Here is a 20,266-nt window from a genome sequence, read left to right as displayed (position 1 = left end):
AGGAAGAGGGTAGTGTAAGGACCATAGTACTCCTAGGGACAATTACACTTGATTGCATTCACATACATTTTTTTTTCTATTCCATCTGAATTGAAATGCAGTTTCCAGATTTTCTATATTTAAGTCATGCCTATAGATGACGATTCCAAACTTTACAGATAAAAACATAAGTTTCATATTAAACTTTGTTAATGGGTTCAGAGTTGTTTTTAATGTTTAATTGCATTGTATGGTCAGAGCTAAAGAATATCAAAGTTTGACATGCAGTTTATTCATTTGCTTTTCTGTGCCAGATTACTTGATTCTTTGCACATGAAGCCATGATCTTCCCTCACCCAAAAAGTTTAATAATAATAATAATCAACACTGCAAGAGTGCACACAGGCATTACAATTCAAGTCATTAAGGATTCACTGATATTTCTCCCTTTTGTCCCTCATTTTGTTCCGCAACCAAAATTGCAGAACAAAACGTACAGTGTATTTAAATTGAATTCCAGCAAGACTTCATTTATTTTCAAGCACTTGGATTTTAAGTATTTGGAAGGTGTGCAAACTTCACACAGAGAGAAAGTAATGCTCTGTTCATAGCAAAGGCAGACACGGTATTGAGATTAGTTCTGGGACTAAAGAGGCTTTCTCAATAGTTCGCTGAAGCGAGGATCAAAAGGTTGTTTGCAAGCATTATTTTCCTTATCTGGATTAGTTTCACACCTCCACATTTCAAACAAACTAGGATGTGTTTGTATAAGGCAGATGCACAGGGATGTAGTGGAAAATGATTAAACTGGGTAAGACCTGAATGCTGGTTGTGATGACAGGCAGTGAGTATTTTATTTGATCATTAAAAAGTTGAAGAACAGATATTTAAAACCATTGAGGACAAAACACAATCAAGCCCGAGAGCTTATTTCCATTGTGTTCCTCTAGGATAGGCAAAGCACATGCTATTGCTAACAACGTCAATAAATGTGTAAATGCTTTCAACAAAATAAAAAGTTGTTTCTGTGTGTTTAGCCTCCATTACATCCCTGCAGGTGCATCTTAAGGGTGTTCTGTTTCAGTGTAAATAAAAACATTTCAAGAGAAGCAGCTCTACCTCTTGAGTGACTTCAGAAAAAGGAATGCTGGTGTCTTTACAATAGACACCTACACAGAAGCCTACAATGCAAGAGCAAAAAGACAGAACAATATACAATTTCACTTTGTAATAATAGACAATGACAATTTGAGTGAAGACACGTTTGTAATGTCTCATTTCAAGTTATTCACACAAGTGATCAGTGTTCAGAGTTAATATACTTTGCAATTGATTAACCTATGCCTCCGTCCACTACCTTGGAATTTGAGTTGATCATTTTCACACCGGTGGGAACCCCAAGAGTACCGAACTGCTATCGATCTTTGACCCCCCCAGATATAGGCAAACTTGGGTGGTTTTAGTACACATTCAGTTACATTGAAACATTGATCAAAAAAAATCCCCACCAATTGAACCAGCTGTGTAAGCCACCAAAGAGTTAGCTGGTTTTAGCGCAGGCTAGATTTCTCTTGCTGAAACTTACACAGAGAGCTGTAGAAGTCCCTCAGAAGCACATAAATCTGTTTCCTTGGTAGCGGAGCACATGAAAATAGTCCCTGGATGGAGTTCGTCTAACCATAAACTACAGAGTTAAGGACTGATGGAGTTGGGGATCAATTCCATTTAAATTCTGGAAGTGAATTAAAATCCCAATTCAGGAATTGAACGAAATCCTCTGAAAATGCTTAAATAAATAAATGAAGTAATGTAGATAAGAATAAATATCATTTTTCAATTCTTGAATTGGAATCTAAATTCTTCTCCTGAATTCATGGCATTTGAATCTATGCTAGTGAGACCAGTGCATGTTGTCAAAGTCTACTGCGTCCCCCAGGTTGGCATCAGTCTCCAGCAGGCTCATGATGACGGCCATGGCAGCCTCGTCGTTGCTCAGGATACTGAGGCCTGGTCCCACCATGCTGTCCAGGTCCATCTGGGAGCTCTCTGCTGGGGGAGAACGGGCTGTCATCAAAATCGACCAATACACAAAGTTATGTTAGTCATATGCTAACCAAGGATAACTCTAAGTATAACTAAGTAACCCAAACATACACTTAAAACCGTCTGACTGATAACAGTCTAGGTAAATGAAAGATCATGTAAATGCATTGCTTCTAAGATGACTTAGTATAGGATTTTGAATGGTAACTACCTGTGTCCATATGTGTGTTGCTGCCAGCGTATGTGGCGCCCTTTGAAGCAGACTGTAATCTAGGCTTGCTCACTGTATCAGTCACCTCCTCATTTGAGATCTGCAAGAGGACAAGTGGGTACATAAGAATACAGAACATCTTTGCTCTATAGATTTTTTGATACAAAGTCCCATTTACAAAACTCTTCAAGCGCAACTATTAAGGGGTGTAATATTTACCCTGCTTATGGATAAGTTAAAGTACATCAAAATATTAGAATCAGTTTAAAAGTATTTAATCTATGCAAGGCATGTGTTCATAGGAAGAACTCAAGTGGTTATGGTTGCGACCTGCATGTAAAAAAAACACCATACTCTCTCCCTTTATGCCGTAATGAAAATAAATAAAAAATATACAGTATATCACAAAATTGAGTACACCCCTCACATTTTTGTAAATATTTGAGTATATCTTTTCATGTGACAACACTGAAGAAATGGCACTTTGCTACAATGTAAAGTAGTGAGTGTACAGCTTGTATAACAGTGTAAATTTGCTGTCCCCTCAAAATAACTCAACACACAGCCATTAATGTCTAAACCGCTGGCAACAAAAGTGAGTACACCCCTAAGTGAAAATGTCCAAATTGGGCCCAAAGTGTCAATATTTTGTGTGGCCACCATCATTTTCCAGCACTGCCTTAACCCTCTTGGGCATGGAGTTCACCAGAGCTTCACAGGTTGCCACTGGAGTCCTCTTCCACTCCTCCATGATGACATCACGGAGCTGGTGGATGTTAGAGACCTTGCACTCCTCCACCTTCCGTTTGAGGATGCCCCACAGATGCTCAATAGGGTTTAGGTCTGGAGACATGCTTGGCCAGTCCATCACCTTACCCTCAGCTTCTTTAGCAAGGCAGTGGTCGTCTTAGAGGTGTGTTTGGGGTCGTTATCATGTTGGAATACTGCCCTGCGGCCCAGTCTCTGAAGGGAGGGGATCATGCTCTGCTTCAGTATGTCACAGTACATGTTGGCATTCATGGTTCCCTCAATGAACTGTAGCTCCCCAGTGCCGGCAGCACTCATGCAGCCCCAGACCATGACACTCCCACCACCATGCTTGACTGTAGGCAAGACACACTTGTATTTGTACTCCTCACCTGGTTGCCGCCACACACGCTTGACACCATCTGAACCAAATATGTTTATCTTGGTCTCATCAGACCACAGGACATGGTTCCAGTAATCCATGTCCTTACTCTGCTTGTCTTCAGCAAACTGCGGGCTTTCTTGTGCATCATCTTTAGAAGAAGCTTCCTTCTGGGACGGCAGCCATGCAGACCAATTTGATGCAGTGTACAGCGTATGGTCTGAGCACTGCCAGGCTGACCCCCCACCCCTTCAACCTCTGCAGCAATGCTGGCAGCACTCATACTTCTATTTCCCAAAGACAACTTCTGGATATGACGCTGAGCACGTGCACTCAATTTCTTTGGTTGACCATGGCGAGGCCTGTTCTGAGTGGAACCTGTCCAGTTAAACCGCTGTATGGTCTTGGCCACCGTGCTGCAGCTCAGTTTCAGGGTCTTGGCAATCTTCTTATAGCCCAGGCTATCTTAATGTAGAGCAACATTTCTTTTTTTTCAGATCCTCAGAGAGTTCTTTGCCATGAGGTGCCATGTTGAACGTCCAGTGACCAGTCAGTATGAGGGAGTGTGAGAGCGATGACACCAAATTTAACACGCCTGCTCCCCATTCACACCTGAGACCGTGTAACACTAACGAGTCACATGACACCGGGGAGGGAAAATGGCTAATTGGGCCCATTTTGGGCATTTTCACTTTTGTTGCCAGCGGTTTAGACATTAATGGCTGTGTGTTGAGTTATTTTGAGGGGACAGCAAATTTACACTGTTATACTAGCTGTACACTCACTACTTTACATTGTAGCAAAGTGTCATTTCTTCAGTGTTGTCACATGAAAAGATATACCCAAATATTTACAAAAATGTGAGGGGTGTACTCACTTTTGTGATATACTGTATATAGTCAACGTACAACTACTGCCTAGGGCCCTAAAGACACTGTAGGATGAGAGGTGAGGTAGGTAAGGTGACTCACGTTGGCATGAGAAGAGACCATTGGAGACCTGTCCTGAAGTGGACAGAAGGGACTGGAGGTTTCACTCGATGGAGAACAATTGACCCTGCACATTTTGGCGGTGAAAGAAAGCAGGACTAAGGCAACAAAATATTCAAAGTCATGTGCCAATAAAACAAAAAACAATGTAAGCCGACTGTACAAGCACCAGCTTCCTCCTGGTGGTCAAAGAAAGCTCTGTAAAACAATGCCATAATACAAGCAACACACCTGTTGGAGTCCAAGAGCTCGTTTGCTATCTGGGTCCCTATGCTGCCAGCGTAGATCATAGTGGCCATGCCACTGGAGATGCCAGGGATAAGGATAGTATGTTTGCTCTCTTCTGTAATAGAGGGAGGGGTCAGGACAGTGAGCTGACGTCGTTCCACACACCCAAACTATATCCAGAATGACCAGGACAAATATTCCTTTCCTTACCGTCCAACAGCTTGGAGCTGCTCGGCTGTTCAGCTTCTGTGTGACCGGGTCCACTGTGAGTGGAGAGGGTACAGATGACAAATTACTGTACATCCCTTGTATGATGTCATTAGTACAGCGCCGAGGACTCTCAAACAACAGCTACATTTTGGGTCCAAAATGGGACAATTTTAACTGAACTTGTGTCTTGATTCGAAGCAGATTAAATTAAATGTATTTTACTGAATTTCATTATAGATTGTTCAACTCACAATCTAGACCTAATGTGATAAGGCACTTACAAAACTCGGTTTGTTGACACAATAAACTCAATTTCTTTGGTCCACGGGTTTATAAAACTAAACCACTGACTTTGAAGCATGACGAAGGAGCCAAGTTTTGTTTTGAACTTGTAGCAGCTGGTCTCAATCTTCTCTTTACTGCGGAGAACTGTTGAGACACAAAATGCCACTTCGATCACTGCAATGTGCTTGTTTTAGTCATAAATCCCCCCCCCCAAAAAAAACAAATAATGCACAGGTTATTATAGTGTAATCGCCATTTTACCTTTGCGACAAAGGTAAGAACCTGTTAATCTTCTGCAACCCAAAATAAAGTGCAACCGAAATATAATTCATATCTGTTTGAGCACCTTGCAAATCTGGAGAACATGACTCTCACCTATACGTAGATACGAAAGACAACCAAACGATTCTCCATTACCTTTCCTATGTGTCTCTGCGAGGTGTTGCAGGTCGTCCTGGTGGAAGAACTCATAACAAGACGTCCCCAGTAGTTCCTGTGGCAAGTAGCCCAGAACAGTCGTGGCTCTGAAGGACAGAGACAAGGATGCTGTTATTCTTTCTAAACCTACGACAGTCCTAAGTTGATATCTTCTGTCCACTTACCAGCTCTAACTATGTACATCATTTCAGAATGGCACAATAAATACTAACTATAATCATCAATATACATGATGCAGCCTTTTTGTTTCTATGGAAAAGAGTAAATGGAATGGTTGTCAAACATTTGACCACGGTAAAAGTGAGCTGGGTTCTTGTTCCCTGAATTGGGATGAAATGCCAAAGTAGAAAGAATCTCACTCAAAAGCAACAAAAAGAAAACTACTTACATATAATATGAATTATACTGTAAACATAAATCAAATTGGACTGACGCGTTCAATGCACTCTCTGCTGTTGGTCAGAAGATCTCACCACCAGTGTTACATTTTAGGACAGCCTGGGTCACAATAATAAATTCACAAATGTTAAAGGGCTCCTGTTGTGAAATGAAACTAACTATTTGACAACCGATAAGTAAAAAGGTCTTTATCTTGACATGCTTACTATATGAAAAACTATATTTCCAACACAATATTCCAAGTGAACATTTTTCAATTTATAATCTGTATTTCAAACCAATAGTACTAGTATTGTACTGCTGCCATCTCTTGAAATAATCAGTACAGTCATCTCTTCAAGGGGTATATTGTCTCACTTGGAATGCATTCAGACCAGTTGCCGGAAAACTTGGGGTAGCCTCATTACACTTACAGCCACTGTGGAATGGGTAGGGGGTGCCATGGCAAACCCTATCCAAGATGACTGCCTGCCAGGCCTTAACCAACGTCATTGCTTTTCTCTTTATTTGTTTCTTTCTTTCGCTGTTAATACAAGCACAGGTTGGGTTACCCAGGGTATAACTGTAATGTTAGCCAAGGCCAATTTAACTTACCGTAGCCTTGGCTAACATTACAGTATGTATCAAAACATACTCAACTCAGCTGAAAGAGATCGAATATGAACAAAAGACTGAGAACAATACGCTATGAAAGTTACCAGGAAGTGACTGCCCCTCAGCCTTGTAGTTTTTTAACTTTTGTAGGCTTTTTGAATGGTCTTCAATGGGCAAAAACGTAGCGCAATGGTCTTAAGTGCAAAAACTCAGTAAAAACAAATATAATTGTATATATATATATCCTACGAATTTGATTATATAATCGTGAAGCCAGTTCAAAAGATTAGCGGACTTGATCCAGAAGTAAATCGAAAGGGGCGGTTACTTTCACAGGGTATAGATTCAGTTTTATTTCCCCCCCAGTGTTTTTCATCAGGTGAAGGATATGCCCACAATGCCCCCTTATGAACAGTATTGGTTCAAAATTATGCCAACACTTGCAAGAATATTTAATAATGAGTGAAAATCGCAAAAAGGTTTGTGGAGGGGGTAAGAGGCATAACTTACTGTTGGTCCACGAAGGTGAACTTGCCGTCAATTGCAAAGCGAGTGACAAACTGGGTGGGTTTGACCTTGACCTCTAGTGAGGGCTGACAGGCATTGTTAGGGTGAACGCGGCACACAGCAACCAGGCAGGACAGATGGGAGAACTCGTTATCGTCACTCTCAGCATCCAGCTGGGTAGAAGGCCAACTCCGCATGTAACCAGTGCAATGGACAGTGCAGTATCGTTGAGACTCTACAGGGGGAGACAGTGTACATAAAACACGTGTTTACATTTAACCCCCATATGCAATTCCAATCATGGCCCTATCAGGTCTAACCTCAGTGAGATGGAATCAAGAAAAATAAATTGTGCTTCTGGGTTGATGACCACCACGTTTCTCTCTGTTCTTACAATGTATTTAGTGAAAGTCCTTTCTGCATGGCTCTCTCACCCTTTTTCTTGGAGCTGCTGGGCTGGATGGTTTTGTCTTCTGTCTTCATAACTGTTCTGCTGTGCTTCATGCGGCAGAAGAAGGAGCGCCGTGCCCCTGTACACAGTTGAACTGCTCCCACAGGAAGGTCCTGCACCTGTAACCCTGCTAAAGAACCGGGAGAGCCTATGATACAACAACACCACATTATATTTACAGTATAAAAAAAACACATTGAAAACATAATATAAAAAGTATGAATCTGTGACCTCAATAGAGAACGAGGGCAAAGTGGAAACCAGTAAAGCAACAACAAACAGAACCCAGGCTCTCTACTCTTTCCCCTGTGCTAATAGAACCGAGATAAAAGCTGCAACTTTCTTTAAAGTAATACCGTAATAGTGGTGACATAGCTTTAACTGCATCTCAACAAGACACAAACAAAACAGAACACAGAGAGAAATAGATATGAAAATCCCAGCATCAGATACATTTAAATGAAGTCTTTGCAGACTTACTTTTGGCATCTATGAGCCGTTCACGAGGGTATAATCCTGAGGCTGACAGCTGCTCTTTCACTTTACTAATGTCCTTCGGGTGGACATAATCAAAAAGACTCTGTCCAATTAGTTCCAACTGTAAACAAAAACAGCACTTTAATTATCTGTACCAAACTATTCATCTCAGAACCCGGAACCAAATCTTGTGTGAGCTAGCTAGCTAGCCAACTATAATTCTGAACTAGGGGAAACAACTGATTCAGATCCCCACTTCAGAACCACCTGAACTTTCTGGTTAAACCTCCGGTCTCCACTTCAAGCATCACCTCCACAATATAAAGCATGAAACAGATCCAGGTATAACTTTACATTGGTACAGATATTACAAGGCACTAAAAGACAATTTCAGTATTTTACAATTTAATGTTAGACAGTTTCTCACCCTGTAAGTAATCAATGGGCCAGGAGAAAATATAATCCATGGTTCAGTTTTCTTTAGACAGCCACTACAAACGTCTGCTAACTTTAGCCACCGCTAGCTAAAAATCAATGGGAGTGGTAGGGGCATGGGTGCCAGTTACAAATGGCCAAAGAAAACCAAACCATGGAACTAAATGAATGGAATAAACACTGTTAAGTAATGACCTTTTCCTAAAGTTGTCATTGAGAGTATTTAAGTGGATAGTAGATAGGATTGAGTGATGGGGACATTGTTGGAATCCACCTCAATAATTAGCTCAATTTAGAATTAAGTAGTAAATTAAGAATGCCAGACCTGCTTATTGTATATTATAAACTGGGTGAATGCTGATTGGCTGAAAGCCGTGGTATATCAGACCGTATACCACACCCCCTCAGGCTTTATTGCTTAAGTATAACCAGTTCACTGACCCGACTGTAGTTGAGGAACTTGGAGACGGATTCTGAGGTAAAGAGGATCTTCCCCCTGTCACAACTCACCACGAACAGGAACCCATCTGCAGCCTGGGGAAATGAGACACGGCACAACCTCAATATATTTCCATCTGGATCATAGAAAACACTGACACCGCTACAGTGTATAAACCATCCGTGTGTATCCACTCTCTCTGTTTACTCTAAAATGGCAGACTGTGTGACAAACATCCTGATTCTGCCTCCTCAACCCTCCTCTCTTCCCTTTCTGCATCCTTTGACTCTATGTCCCCTATCCTCCAGGCCGGCTCGGTCCTCCCCTCCCGCTCCGTGGCTCGACGACTCATTGCGAGCTCACAGAACAGGGCTCCGGGCAGCCGAGCGGAAATGGAGGAAAACTTGCCTCCCTGCGGACCTGGCATCCTTTCACTCCCTCCTCTCTACATTTTCCTCCTCTGTCTCTGCTGCTAAAGCCACTTTCTACCACTCTAAATTCCAAGCATCTGCCTCTAACCCTAGGAAGCTCTTTGCCACCTTCTCCTCCCTCCTGAAACCCCCCCCCCCCCCCCCTGATGACTTCGTCAACCATTTTGAAAAGAAGGTCGACGACATCCGATCCTCGTTTGCTAAGTCAAACGACACCGCTGGTTCTGCTCACACTGCCCTACCCTGTGCTCTGACCTCTTTCTCCCCTCTCTCTCCAGATGAAATCTCGCTTCTTGTGACGGCCGGCCGCCCAACAACCTGCCCGCTTGACCCTATCCCCTCCTCTCTTCTCCAGACCATTTCCGGAGACCTTCTCCCTTACCTCACCTCGCTCATCAACTCATCCCTGACCGCTGGCTACGTCCCTTCCGTCTTCAAGAGAGCGAGAGTTGCACCCCTTCTGAAAAAACCTACACTCGATCCCTCCGATGTCAACAACTACAGACCAGTATCCCTTTTTTCTTTTCTCTCCAAAACTCTTGAACGTGCCGTCCTTGGCCAGCTCTCCCGCTATCTCTCTCAGAATGACCTTCTTGATCCAAATCAGTCAGGTTTCAAGACTAGTCATTCAACTGAGACTGCTCTTCTCTGTATCACTGAGGCGCTCCGCACTGCTAAAGCTAACTCTCTCTCCTCTGCTCTCATCCTTCTAGACCTATCGGCTGCCTTCGATACTGTGAACCATCAGATCCTCCTCTCCACCCTCTCCGAGTTGGGCATCTCCGGCGCGGCCCACGCTTGGATTGCGTCCTTGGATTGCGTCCTACCTGACAGGTCGCTCCTACCAGGTGGCGTGGCGAGAATCTGTCTCCTCGCCACGCGCTCTCACCACTGGTGTTCCCCAGGGCTCTGTTCTAGGCCCTCTCCTATTCTCGCTATACACCAAGTCACTTGGCTCTGTCATACCCTCACATGGTCTCTCCTATCATTGCTATGCAGACGACACACAATTAATCTTCTCCTTTCCCCCTTCTGATGACCAGGTGGCGAATCGCATCTCTGCATGTCTGGCAGACATATCAGTGTGGATGACGGATCACCACCTCAAGCTGAACCTCGGCAAGACGGAGCTGCTCTTCCTCCCGGGGAAGGAGTGCCCGTTCCATGATCTCGCCATCACGGTTGACAACTCCATTGTGTCCTCCTCCCAGAGCGCTAAGAACCTTGGCGTGATCCTGGACAACACCCTGTCGTTCTCAACTAACATCAAGGCGGTGGCCCGTTCCTGTAGGTTCATGCTCTACAACATCCGCAGAGTACGACCCTACCTCACACAGGAAGCGGCGCAGGTCCTAATCCAGGCACTTGTCATCTCCCGTCTGGATTACTGCAACTCGCTGTTGGCTGGGCTCCCTGCCTGTGCCATTAAACCCCTACAACTCATCCAGAACGCCGCAGCCCGTCTGGTGTTCAACCTTCCCAAGTTCTCTCACGTCACCCCGCTCCTCCGCTCTCTCCACTGGCTTCCAGTTGAAGCTCGCATCCGCTACAAGACCATGGTGCTTGCCTACGGAGCTGTGAGGGGAACGGCACCGCAGTACCTCCAGGCTCTGATCAGGTTCATCCACCTCTGGCCTGCTCGCCTCCCTACCACTGAGGAAGTACAGTTCCCGCTCAGCCCAGTCAAAACTGTTTGCTGCTCTGGCCCCCCAATGGTGGAACAAACTCCCTCACGACGCCAGGACAGCGGAGTCAATCACCACCTTCCGGAGACACCTGAAACCCCACCTCTTTAAGGAATACCTAGGATAGGATAAAGTAATCCTTCTCACCCCCCCCCCTTAAATGATTTAGATGCACTATTGTAAAGTGGCTGTTCCACTGGATGTCAGAAGGTGAATTCACCAATTTGTAAGTCGCTCTGGATAAGAGCGTCTGCCAAATGACTTAAATGTAATGTAATGTAAACATGCACACTTGTGGGAGATCAGAGCTGGCAAAGGTCATACAACAGTAAAGTTAGTTAGCGACTGAATGGAAAATTACTGTAGCAAACCAAGATGGTATACCTGTGGTACTGTCCATAAAATAAAGTGTAGACTTAAAGTCTGAAGAAGAAACATGTCCACCATGCTCTCATAACTTTGGATAAAATTTGGCACTTTGAAAATAAAAACCATTGTAGATTTGACCTCATTATTGTAATTATAAAGGAATAACCCTAGACCCCTTTATTATTGGTTAATATTATATTTCACATATCCCAAATATTTCCCAAATTCTCAGCTATTTTTGGAGCCTAGTAGACCCAACACACAAAAACTATAAATCGACACACTACATAATCCTACCTCACTGCTGTAACTGCTGCCACAATACCAAATGGGATTGATTTTGGTTGATTGGAGAAAGAGATTGAGACAGATTGAAGGGCGGCCTACCGTGAGCACCAGGTGCTTGAGATCATCCTGAGGCAGAAATGAAGGCTTGCGTTTGTAGTTAACATCAGTAAAGGAACTGCTAGCACCTGCTGTGGAGACGAACACAGCACTGAGCTGTTAGTCTGTGTTGTACCTGTCCCTTAGGAGCTCAACATTTCTATCATAACTTGAGTTAAAAATACATATGAATATTAAATCTTTATACAACACCAGTCAAAAGTTTGGACACATACTCCTTCAATGGTTTTTCTTTACTTTTACTATTTTCTACATTGTAGAATAATAGTGAAGACATCAAAACTATGAAATAACACACATATAATCATGTAGTAACCAAAAAGTGATAAACAAATCAAAATATCATGTAGTAACCAAAAAGTGATAAACAAATCAAAATATATTTTATATTTGATATTCTTCAAAATAGCCACCCTTTGCCAAGATGACAGCCTTGAACACTCTTGGTATTCTTTCAACCAGCTTCACCTGTAATGTTTTTCCAACAGTCTTGTTGGCTGATTTTCCTTCCCTCTGTGGTCCAACTCATCTCAATTGGGTTGAGGTCGGAGGATTGTGGAGGCCAGGTCAATCCATCACTCTCCTTCTTGGTCAAATAGCCCTTACACAGCCTGGAGGTGTGTTTTTGGTCATTGTCCTGTTGAAAAACAAATGATAGTCCCACTGTGCGCAAATCAGACGGGATGTCGTATCGCTGCAGAATGCTGTGGTAGCCATGCTGAATAAGTGTGCCAAGAATTCTAGATAAATCACTGACAGTGTCACCAGCAACACACCTCCACCTCCATGCTTCACGGTGGGAACCACACATGCGGAGATCATCCTTTTACCTACTCTGCGTCTCACAAAGACACTGTGGTTAAAATCCAAGAATCTCCAATTTGGACTCATCAGACCAAAGGACAGACTTCCACCAGTCTAATGTCCATTGCTCGTGTTTCTTGGCCCAAGCAAGTCTCTTCTTATTATTGGTGTCCTTTAATAGTGGTTTCTTTGCAGCAATTCGACCATGAAGGCTCCTCTGAACAGTTGATGTTGAGATGTGTCTGTTACTTGAACTCTGTGAAGCATTTATTTTGGATGCAATCTGAGGTGCAGTTAACTCTAATGAACTTATCCTCTGCAGCAGAGTTAACTCTGGGTCTTCCTTTCCTGTGGCGGTCCTCATGAGAGCCAGTTTCATCATAGCACTTGATGGTTTTTGCGACTGCTCTTGAAGTTCTTGACATTTTCTGCATTGACTGACCTTCATGTCTTAAAGTAATGATGGAATGTCATTTCTCTTTGCTTATTTGAGCTGTTCTTGACATAATATGGACTTGGTCTTTTACCAAATAGGGCTGTCTTCTGTATACCACCCCTACATTGTCACAACACAACTGATTGACTCAAACACATTAAGGAAAGAAATTCCACAAATTATCTTTTAACAAGGCACACCTGTTAATTGAAATGCATTCCAGGTGACTACCTCATGAAGCTGGTTGAGAGAATGCCACGAGTGTGCAAAGCTGTCACCAAGGCAAAGGGTGGCTACTTTGAAGAATCTCAAATATAAAATATATTTTGATTTGTTTAACACTTGTTTGGTTACTACATGATTCCATGTGTGTTTTTTCATAGTTTTGATGTCTTCACTATTACTTTATAATGTAGTAGAAATAGTACAAATATTGAAAAACCCTTGAATGAGTAGGTGTGTCCAAACATTTGACTGGTACTGTATATTATCAGCAATGAACCAAGTTATTTGTGCACAGCTGTGTATTTTGCCGCCATCGTGTGTCCTAGGATCTAACTGCATTAGTATAGCTTCATGAGACCTACCTTAAAGAGATGTGTGGTGCTGCAAAGATTGCCTGGTGTGGTACTGTGTTGTAAGGACAGTTTAGAGATGATGAGGCCTACCTTTCAGGGCTTTGAGGTGCTGCACAGCCATTCGCAGCACAGTGAGTTTGTCAAGCTTTCTGGCCATGGGGTTACAGGAGGGGATCATGGCTGACAGCTCGTCAATAAGGGTGTTCATTTTGTCCCTCCGCCGCTTTTCAATTTGGCTGTGTGGCTCCCTGTGAGTGAGGGCACAATTACACTTATTTGTCTCTCTCACACACTTAAGTATACAGGTGTCTGATGGGTTGCTATCAAGTCAGCATGATATCATTTATAAAAGCAACAACACATGAAAGCGTGCGTGTTATTGTTATTATTGGCGTTACATTTATGTGGTCATTCGCATCATGCCACCAGCTTCAACTGTTTTATTAGAGTATTAGGTTATATATCATATTAAAGTATCCTCCTGTTTTTTAACGCCAGTGCAGTCAAAAAATGTGATTTTCCTGTGTTTTATATATTTGCACATGAGGTTGGAATAATACTGTGAAATTGTGAAAATTATGATAATGTCCTTTTAGTGTAAGAGCTGTTTGAAATGACCGCCTGAAATTTCAGCCAGTTTTGGTGGGATGGAGTTTTGGCCTGCCTGGTGACATCACCAGGCGGTAAATTAGTTAAGAGACCAATAAGAGAGTTCCAAATTGCTTTTCAGTTTTCTCCTCCCCACTCAGACCACTCCCAGACAGTCCTAGAGAAGTTCTTGCTTGAGAAACTGCTCTTGCTAAGAAGCTATTTTTGTTTCTTTTCAACCATTTTGATTGAAAACAATCACAGTAAGGTACTTAATTGTTACCCAGAAATGATTTGATATTGAGATTTTTTTAAACGGCTGCATTTGGCCTTTAACTCCCTTTCAATATACCAAATGAATATGTATGCCCAGGCTCTTACCTGAAGCATTTTATTTTCACCTGTTGATCATCATCTTCCGATCTGAATTGGAATGGGAAATATATATTATTTAAAATGATTCATTTCAACACTTGGCCTGGCCCTGAGAGATCTTGCCAAGATTAGTTCTGAAATAAAATTCATTTCTAAAGAATCTTCAAATACCTGCTCTGTTCCTCCTCTATTTGAGCATCACCATTTTCCCTGCAAGACATGGAGAACATAAAATATAAGTCCACCGGGTAAGAGACAAACATAAGAATGTTATTTTTATGCTGCTTTATGAAAGGTGAGGTCTCTCTGCTCTTACCTGTTGTCTATATCCCCCTTCCGTTTCCTAGACAGCTCTTGGATTGGCATGGATCCTGCCAGGTGGGGGGTTATGACATCAGGCATGGATCCTGCCAGGTGGGGGGTTATGACATCAGGCATGGCTCCTGCCAGGTGGGGCGTTATGACATCAGGCCGAGAAACAGGAAGGCTATTGGTTTCTCCTAACTGCAAGGGTCCTAAACCACAGGCACAAGAACCATACAAAACTGACACATTAGTTTTGATTTCTCATCATTTGTAATTCATCCAATGTCAAATGCAATGCATTATTGTAGCACTGACACCCTTATGGAGGCCTTGAGACAAAATCGGTTGGTGTTTTGTTTAATTCCCCTGATTTTTATATTTGCCAATGTTGAAAACCTCCATGAAGAACATTCACATATCCCGATCCTCAACTGAAACCCTCAACTGAGGACTGAGAAAATAAAATAACGAATGCTTGCAGTTACTTGCTTTCCTCAGAAGATGGCACAAGTACCAACTCAATGGATGTTGACCTCAAGCATCCCATACACATGGTTGGAACTTTGTATCATTACAAGCTGCCTTGGAGTGTAACTTAATATTGTGTAAAAAGTTTTTAAAATAATAATTTTAAACCATCTTATAAATGTTCTTGTGGTGATCAGTCACATGATAAGTGTGTATGCACAAACTAACAACCTCTTGAGAGGACTGTAAATAAACTCTCAATTGTAAGCCCATTGACAAATGTTCCTCAGTGTAAATTAATTTCAGTTCAGTTCAGATAACTGGAAATGGCCTTCCAGCTTGCAACTAGTAATCTTGAAAGCCATAAACCTGGCAGGTGGGGTGAATGAACTCTCCAACCTAAATCAGCCTACGAGACACCAACCTCTGGCACTGACAAGTTTTTCCCGGCTGTCATACAGCACGTGATGAGTTTCCATGTAGCTAGTAAAAGTCACCATAAGAGGGCGTCTAACCACTCACTGGCTTTATCCCAGTTTCCCCCAGCATGCAGCACTTGATGGTTTCTGCTATCGCCTTACTTCACTGCTTATATAATGCTGTAACATTGACCTACTTCCTGCACAACTCCCCATTATACTGTAAGCGGTGATATTTTAATATAAAATATTGTTTAAAAGGGGGAAGATCTTTTGGGATTCTAATGCAAACAAATGTTTACGAATAATGAATAATGAACTAACCTTGGCTATGTCTAGACATTTTGGGGTCATTTCTGATAGAGGTGGAATGCAGAAAATATTCCAGCCCTGCCCTCTCTTCCTTTTCCTGCAGGCATCTCACCAAGCATGAGAAACTGTAGTAGCATAAAAGCAAAACAAATGGAAATATTCCACAGGTAGAGATGGTAGTGGAACTATGGTAATTGTAACCATTTAGCTAATTCTGTAGTTGTATCATCATGTAGGGTTAATCTCCATTTATTTATTTTTCCATTTTCATGAAAATAGTTAAGACAAATCTGACAAAGTTTGTTGCCCAATCAAGTAGAAACATTGTGGCTTTTGGATGTTTGACTATGACAGTGAGCAGCTCAGGGTTGAGGTAAATTTAGAATGTACATTAACATTACCTAAAAATTGATATAAATTAGAACATCATACATTTCATAAAATCCAACACAATTCTAAAGGGAAGAGTGAAGATCCCTATTTTGCAGTAACTAACTTAAGGGGAAGACAATGTCATATCAAATACAATTAGGTAGTTATGTGGGGAAATGGTTGTGCTACACGTCCGTTTCGTTGACCCAGTTTGGATCAAAGTTCATCAGGGGACCGGAGCAACCCCTGGTAAATAAGCAGCAGTCATTTCCTGGCTAGGCCAGCCTCTCTCCATGTCATCTCCTGCTGTTGTGACTGAGCAAAGCAGTTAACCCTTACATGCTCAGAGTGCTTCCGACCCCTTAGGGTGTGTGTGTCTTAGGGGGATTGGGATACAAGCAGAAACTCATTTCTGTTCTCTGAAAGTAAAAATTCACAGTACTCTTCTTAAACGTTGATCCAGTTCTTGACGCTAATGGGAGATGCAGAGGGAAACGCAAACACACTGACAACTGAGAACCAGACATCAACAAGTTCACTGGTTGTGCAGGACATGAGTGGGTGGTGCAGAAACCAGGTCATTTGAATCACCTTGATTACACTTATGGTCCTGGCTTCCTAAGAGATGACTGTTTGGCAAGTGAGGCCTGTGTGACGGAGTGAGAAGGCTGTGCACCTTCTGTGGATGATGCTCTCTCCTGACTGGATAAATGTGGCAAGGATCGCACTACTCCATTGGTCCAAGTCTTCAGCTGATGATGATAATGATGAAGACCCTGGCAGTCACAGCCCTCAAAAGGACTCTCCCTCATCAGATGAGCTTCCTGTGGCTGGTTCTACTGGTGCTGGAGCCTCATACTCAACCTCCCCTATCCCTCACTACTCACCTGTTGCTCTCACACAAGAACCCCAGTGTGTCGATAGGGTCTATGGTACAACTAGAACATTCATGTCTAAAAGTTGATTAGACAGCACAGCAGTATGATGTTATGGCAGTATATTATTATGGCAGTATCTAGTTAAAGCAGTATGCCATTATGATAGTATCTAATTAAGGCAGTATGAAGTTATGGCAGTATCTAGTTAAGGCAGTATTGGTCAGTGGTGAGTATCCGAGTTCAAATTCCCTATTATATTCACTGATAGTTATTAGGTAATAGTGTCCAGGTTTACACTAGTTATTAGTGTCCAGGTTTACATTATGCACTTTATTCTCATCTCCCCATCATAACCCCGCCCCCACATGGAAAAAGGGAAGTTCCAGTGAAGGTATGGGTTAATCATTAATGGCTAATCAGACCTCCTTGTGTTTTGCACATTTTCTTTCAGAGGAATCTGAGCTTTACACGTCACATCACTTCATTTAAGGAAGCTTGTTTTTCTTATCTGAAAATAGATCCAATCCTTTGGCTGTCTTTTAAGCCAAGAAAATAAAGGCAACTCTACACTGGTCACACTGGCCAATCTGACTATTTCACCTGAAAGCCATTCCCCTTCACTCCCACAGGAATCGCCCCCACCCCCACACCAACCTCTGCACTGGTTTTGAATAATACTATGGGCCAGGCAAAATGGCAATACCATGTTGGACACATGCATACATGAGATGAGGTACAACATTAAGAAAGAGGGCTGACAGTATAATACATTTTTAAAATTCAATATACAAAACAGAGGGAATACATATTGTAATGGAGGAATTTATGCTATTCAGGTGAAGTACAGTTGACTGTTGGCAATACGGTTTTAACAATTGGTTGCCTAACAGAGTGCTATGCAATACATTATTTCCTCTGTCCATTCTCTTTATCCATTCCTGTGTAACGTTTGTCATCCTAGAACACCTTTAGGTCTGGTACTACTTTAAGTGCAATCGTTATTAAGTCAGGAATAAATAAATATTGTTACAGAAATGGAGTGTTAAGCCTATAACACCATTAAGAATTGTCAACCAATGTCAAAATTTTTGCCTCATATTTGACACGTGCAGCTTGTGTTTGAAAAGTTATGAAATTATAGGCTCTGGTGTTATACAAAATAACTGAACACTGGCCTACATAGCCTAAACAAGTTACTACAGTCATATTGGCCAAAGCGCAGCTAGCCTATTTGATGTAGCGTATAGGCTCAATTAAAATGTGTCAGGCAGGCCTATACATTTTTTACTAATGTTTTATGCTGCAAATAGGTATTATTTTCATGGGTGACCATATTCAACTACAGTCATAAAACGTACGGTATTGGATGTTATGGTCAAATTACAGAATGGGAAATTGCGTTATTAAGCATGAATGCAGAATATTAGCGAAGCTTGCACGTTCCGGAAGGAACAATACTTGTTTTGGGCTGTGTTCCAATAAATCCACCCACCTACTTTAAGAATTTGGAAACTGTTTCATAACCCAATTCTTGGAAAAATTCTTTAACATTTTACCATGCATCGCCAAAATCACAATGGGTTCATGGAGATCAGTTTACAAACATGTGGCAATGCATCAGAATGCTTTAGACATCGGAAATTCTCGTCACCAAAAGTACAAACTTGCCGCGATACATTGAAATTCTACAACTATGAAAACCTGTAAACTAGACTGACTTTAGGCTTAGGCTATCCAAACACATATATAAAACACAATTTAGGCAATACGTGCGACTCAACAGGATATGGTGCAAGCATTATCCACGCATAAATTACGTGATTGGTGCCATTTTATTTGATTAACAGGCTAACCGAAATAGACTATTAGTCTAAGCAAAAATACCAAAGGGATGAACATAAGATCTATTGACCGCCAATGAAAAGGCAGCTACATAGTTTTACACCAGGTTTAGCATAAATACAATTCCACCATGCACATATTGTAATAAAATCACACCAAATCCTACCTGCGAAATTACATGGTAGAATGCCACAAATATGGCCAAATTTATACGATTTCCACGAGCGTGTCCCAGGACTTCCTCGAGTGTGCGTTTGCTCCACTGATCTACTGACCTACATTTTGGGGAATAACCAGAATTGTTTTCAAAGCGAAAGAAACAGCTCCCCTCAAATCCCACCCGGCGCATAGCATCGACTACAATCAACTATTATCACCTCATAGTCTAGAGAATTCACACGTGGTGCTTTCAAGACAACTCGGAAAGATCAGAACCTCCAAGTGAGAATTTGCGTACGGTTTTTGCGTAGATGTTCCTATTGGTTGATTCTGATCCTTTTCAAACGTGAAACCCAGAGCTCAGTTTCCGAGTTCCAAGTTGTCTTGAACGCGGTACAAGTAGGTCTACCAGTACCTGTTCGTTTGTCTGCCGTCCCGTCATTGCCGCCGGCGGCAAAATTCTCTTTGGACATGGCTGGAGCCGGTCAGCAGCAGCCCGGCGCCGCAGAACATGAGGAAGTGGTAGTGTAGCCTGAATGTGGTAGAAATAGCCTACTGTAGAAGAGGCGGGGGATTGTAAACGTACTTTGTTTTTTCCTCCTCTCTCTGTACTAAGGCGGGGAGGGGGGGTAGACATAAAAACGTAGACCTACACGTGCAAGGATAAAGTAGCCTCCTGGGTAATGAGGACACAACTCCAGGAAAACGCGGAAGAGGTCAATCTGTCTCCTCCAATATCACCACTACACTCGCATTCATACACCCAACCACCCGTGAAGGGGACACTGTCCATTGCATTCACACACACACACACAATCGTTTCGTAGGCTATAGTCTAACCCAGAGCAAGTAGGACAAACATTCATGAAACAGATTCGTTCATTTTATCCACTAAAATGCTAGGCTACAAAGTGTAATTTTTCATGTATTTGAGGGAAAAGTGGATGTCTAAATAGGCTACGACACAGGCTACCTATAATTGAATGGTTTCGTGTTGTGAGTGTAAATATCCGTGTCCAACATGA

The 20,266-nt window shown here is 42.3% G+C and overlaps 1 protein-coding gene across 8 annotated transcripts; it reads right to left on the bottom strand.

Annotated features, from left to right (window-relative positions):
* Window positions 1–178: 178 nt before the first annotated feature.
* LOC135515766 (basic helix-loop-helix ARNT-like protein 2) lies at window positions 179–19,855 on the bottom strand. Of its 8 annotated transcripts, none has more exons than XM_064939488.1 (18): window positions 19,657–19,854; window positions 16,003–16,115; window positions 14,802–15,000; window positions 14,657–14,695; window positions 14,492–14,533; window positions 13,613–13,770; window positions 11,687–11,775; window positions 8,817–8,909; window positions 7,944–8,061; window positions 7,447–7,593; window positions 7,016–7,247; window positions 5,492–5,598; window positions 5,071–5,218; window positions 4,790–4,842; window positions 4,583–4,694; window positions 4,334–4,418; window positions 2,234–2,333; window positions 179–2,043 (listed from the first exon to the last, which is right to left on the bottom strand). In XM_064939488.1, exons 2-18 carry the CDS (start codon window positions 16,019–16,021, stop codon window positions 1,871–1,873), a joined length of 1,914 nt encoding a protein of 637 aa, XP_064795560.1. In that variant the 5' UTR covers window positions 16,022–16,115; window positions 19,657–19,854; the 3' UTR covers window positions 179–1,870. The 8 variants fall into 8 exon arrangements, with proteins under 8 accessions (XP_064795560.1, XP_064795561.1, XP_064795557.1 ...); XM_064939489.1 differs by lacking the exon at window positions 19,657–19,854 and adding an exon at window positions 19,249–19,506; XM_064939485.1 differs by lacking the exon at window positions 16,003–16,115 and having other exon boundaries at window positions 11,687–11,772; window positions 19,657–19,855.
* Between the last annotated feature and the right edge of the window lie 411 nt (window positions 19,856–20,266).

This window comes from Oncorhynchus masou, chromosome 27 (genome assembly GCF_036934945.1).
Source record: "Oncorhynchus masou masou isolate Uvic2021 chromosome 27, UVic_Omas_1.1, whole genome shotgun sequence".
Taxonomy (NCBI): Eukaryota; Metazoa; Chordata; class Actinopteri; order Salmoniformes; family Salmonidae; genus Oncorhynchus; species Oncorhynchus masou.
The sequence above is the reverse complement of the archived record's forward strand: the minus strand, read 5'-3'. Positions and strand labels throughout refer to the sequence as shown.

Excerpts from the sequence above, each read along its gene's own strand:
- LOC135515766 (XM_064939483.1), bottom strand. The coding sequence starts at position 19,714 with ATGTCCAAAGAGAATTTTGCCGCCGGCGGCAATGACGGGACGGCAGAC. Across the intron at positions 5,219-5,491 it reads CGCAGAGACACATAGGAAAG|TTCTCCGCAGTAAAGAGAAG; the intron begins GTAATGGAGAAT and ends GTGTCTCAACAG. Across the intron at positions 2,044-2,233 it reads CAACACACATATGGACACAG|CCCGTTCTCCCCCAGCAGAG; the intron begins GTAGTTACCATT and ends TTTTGATGACAG.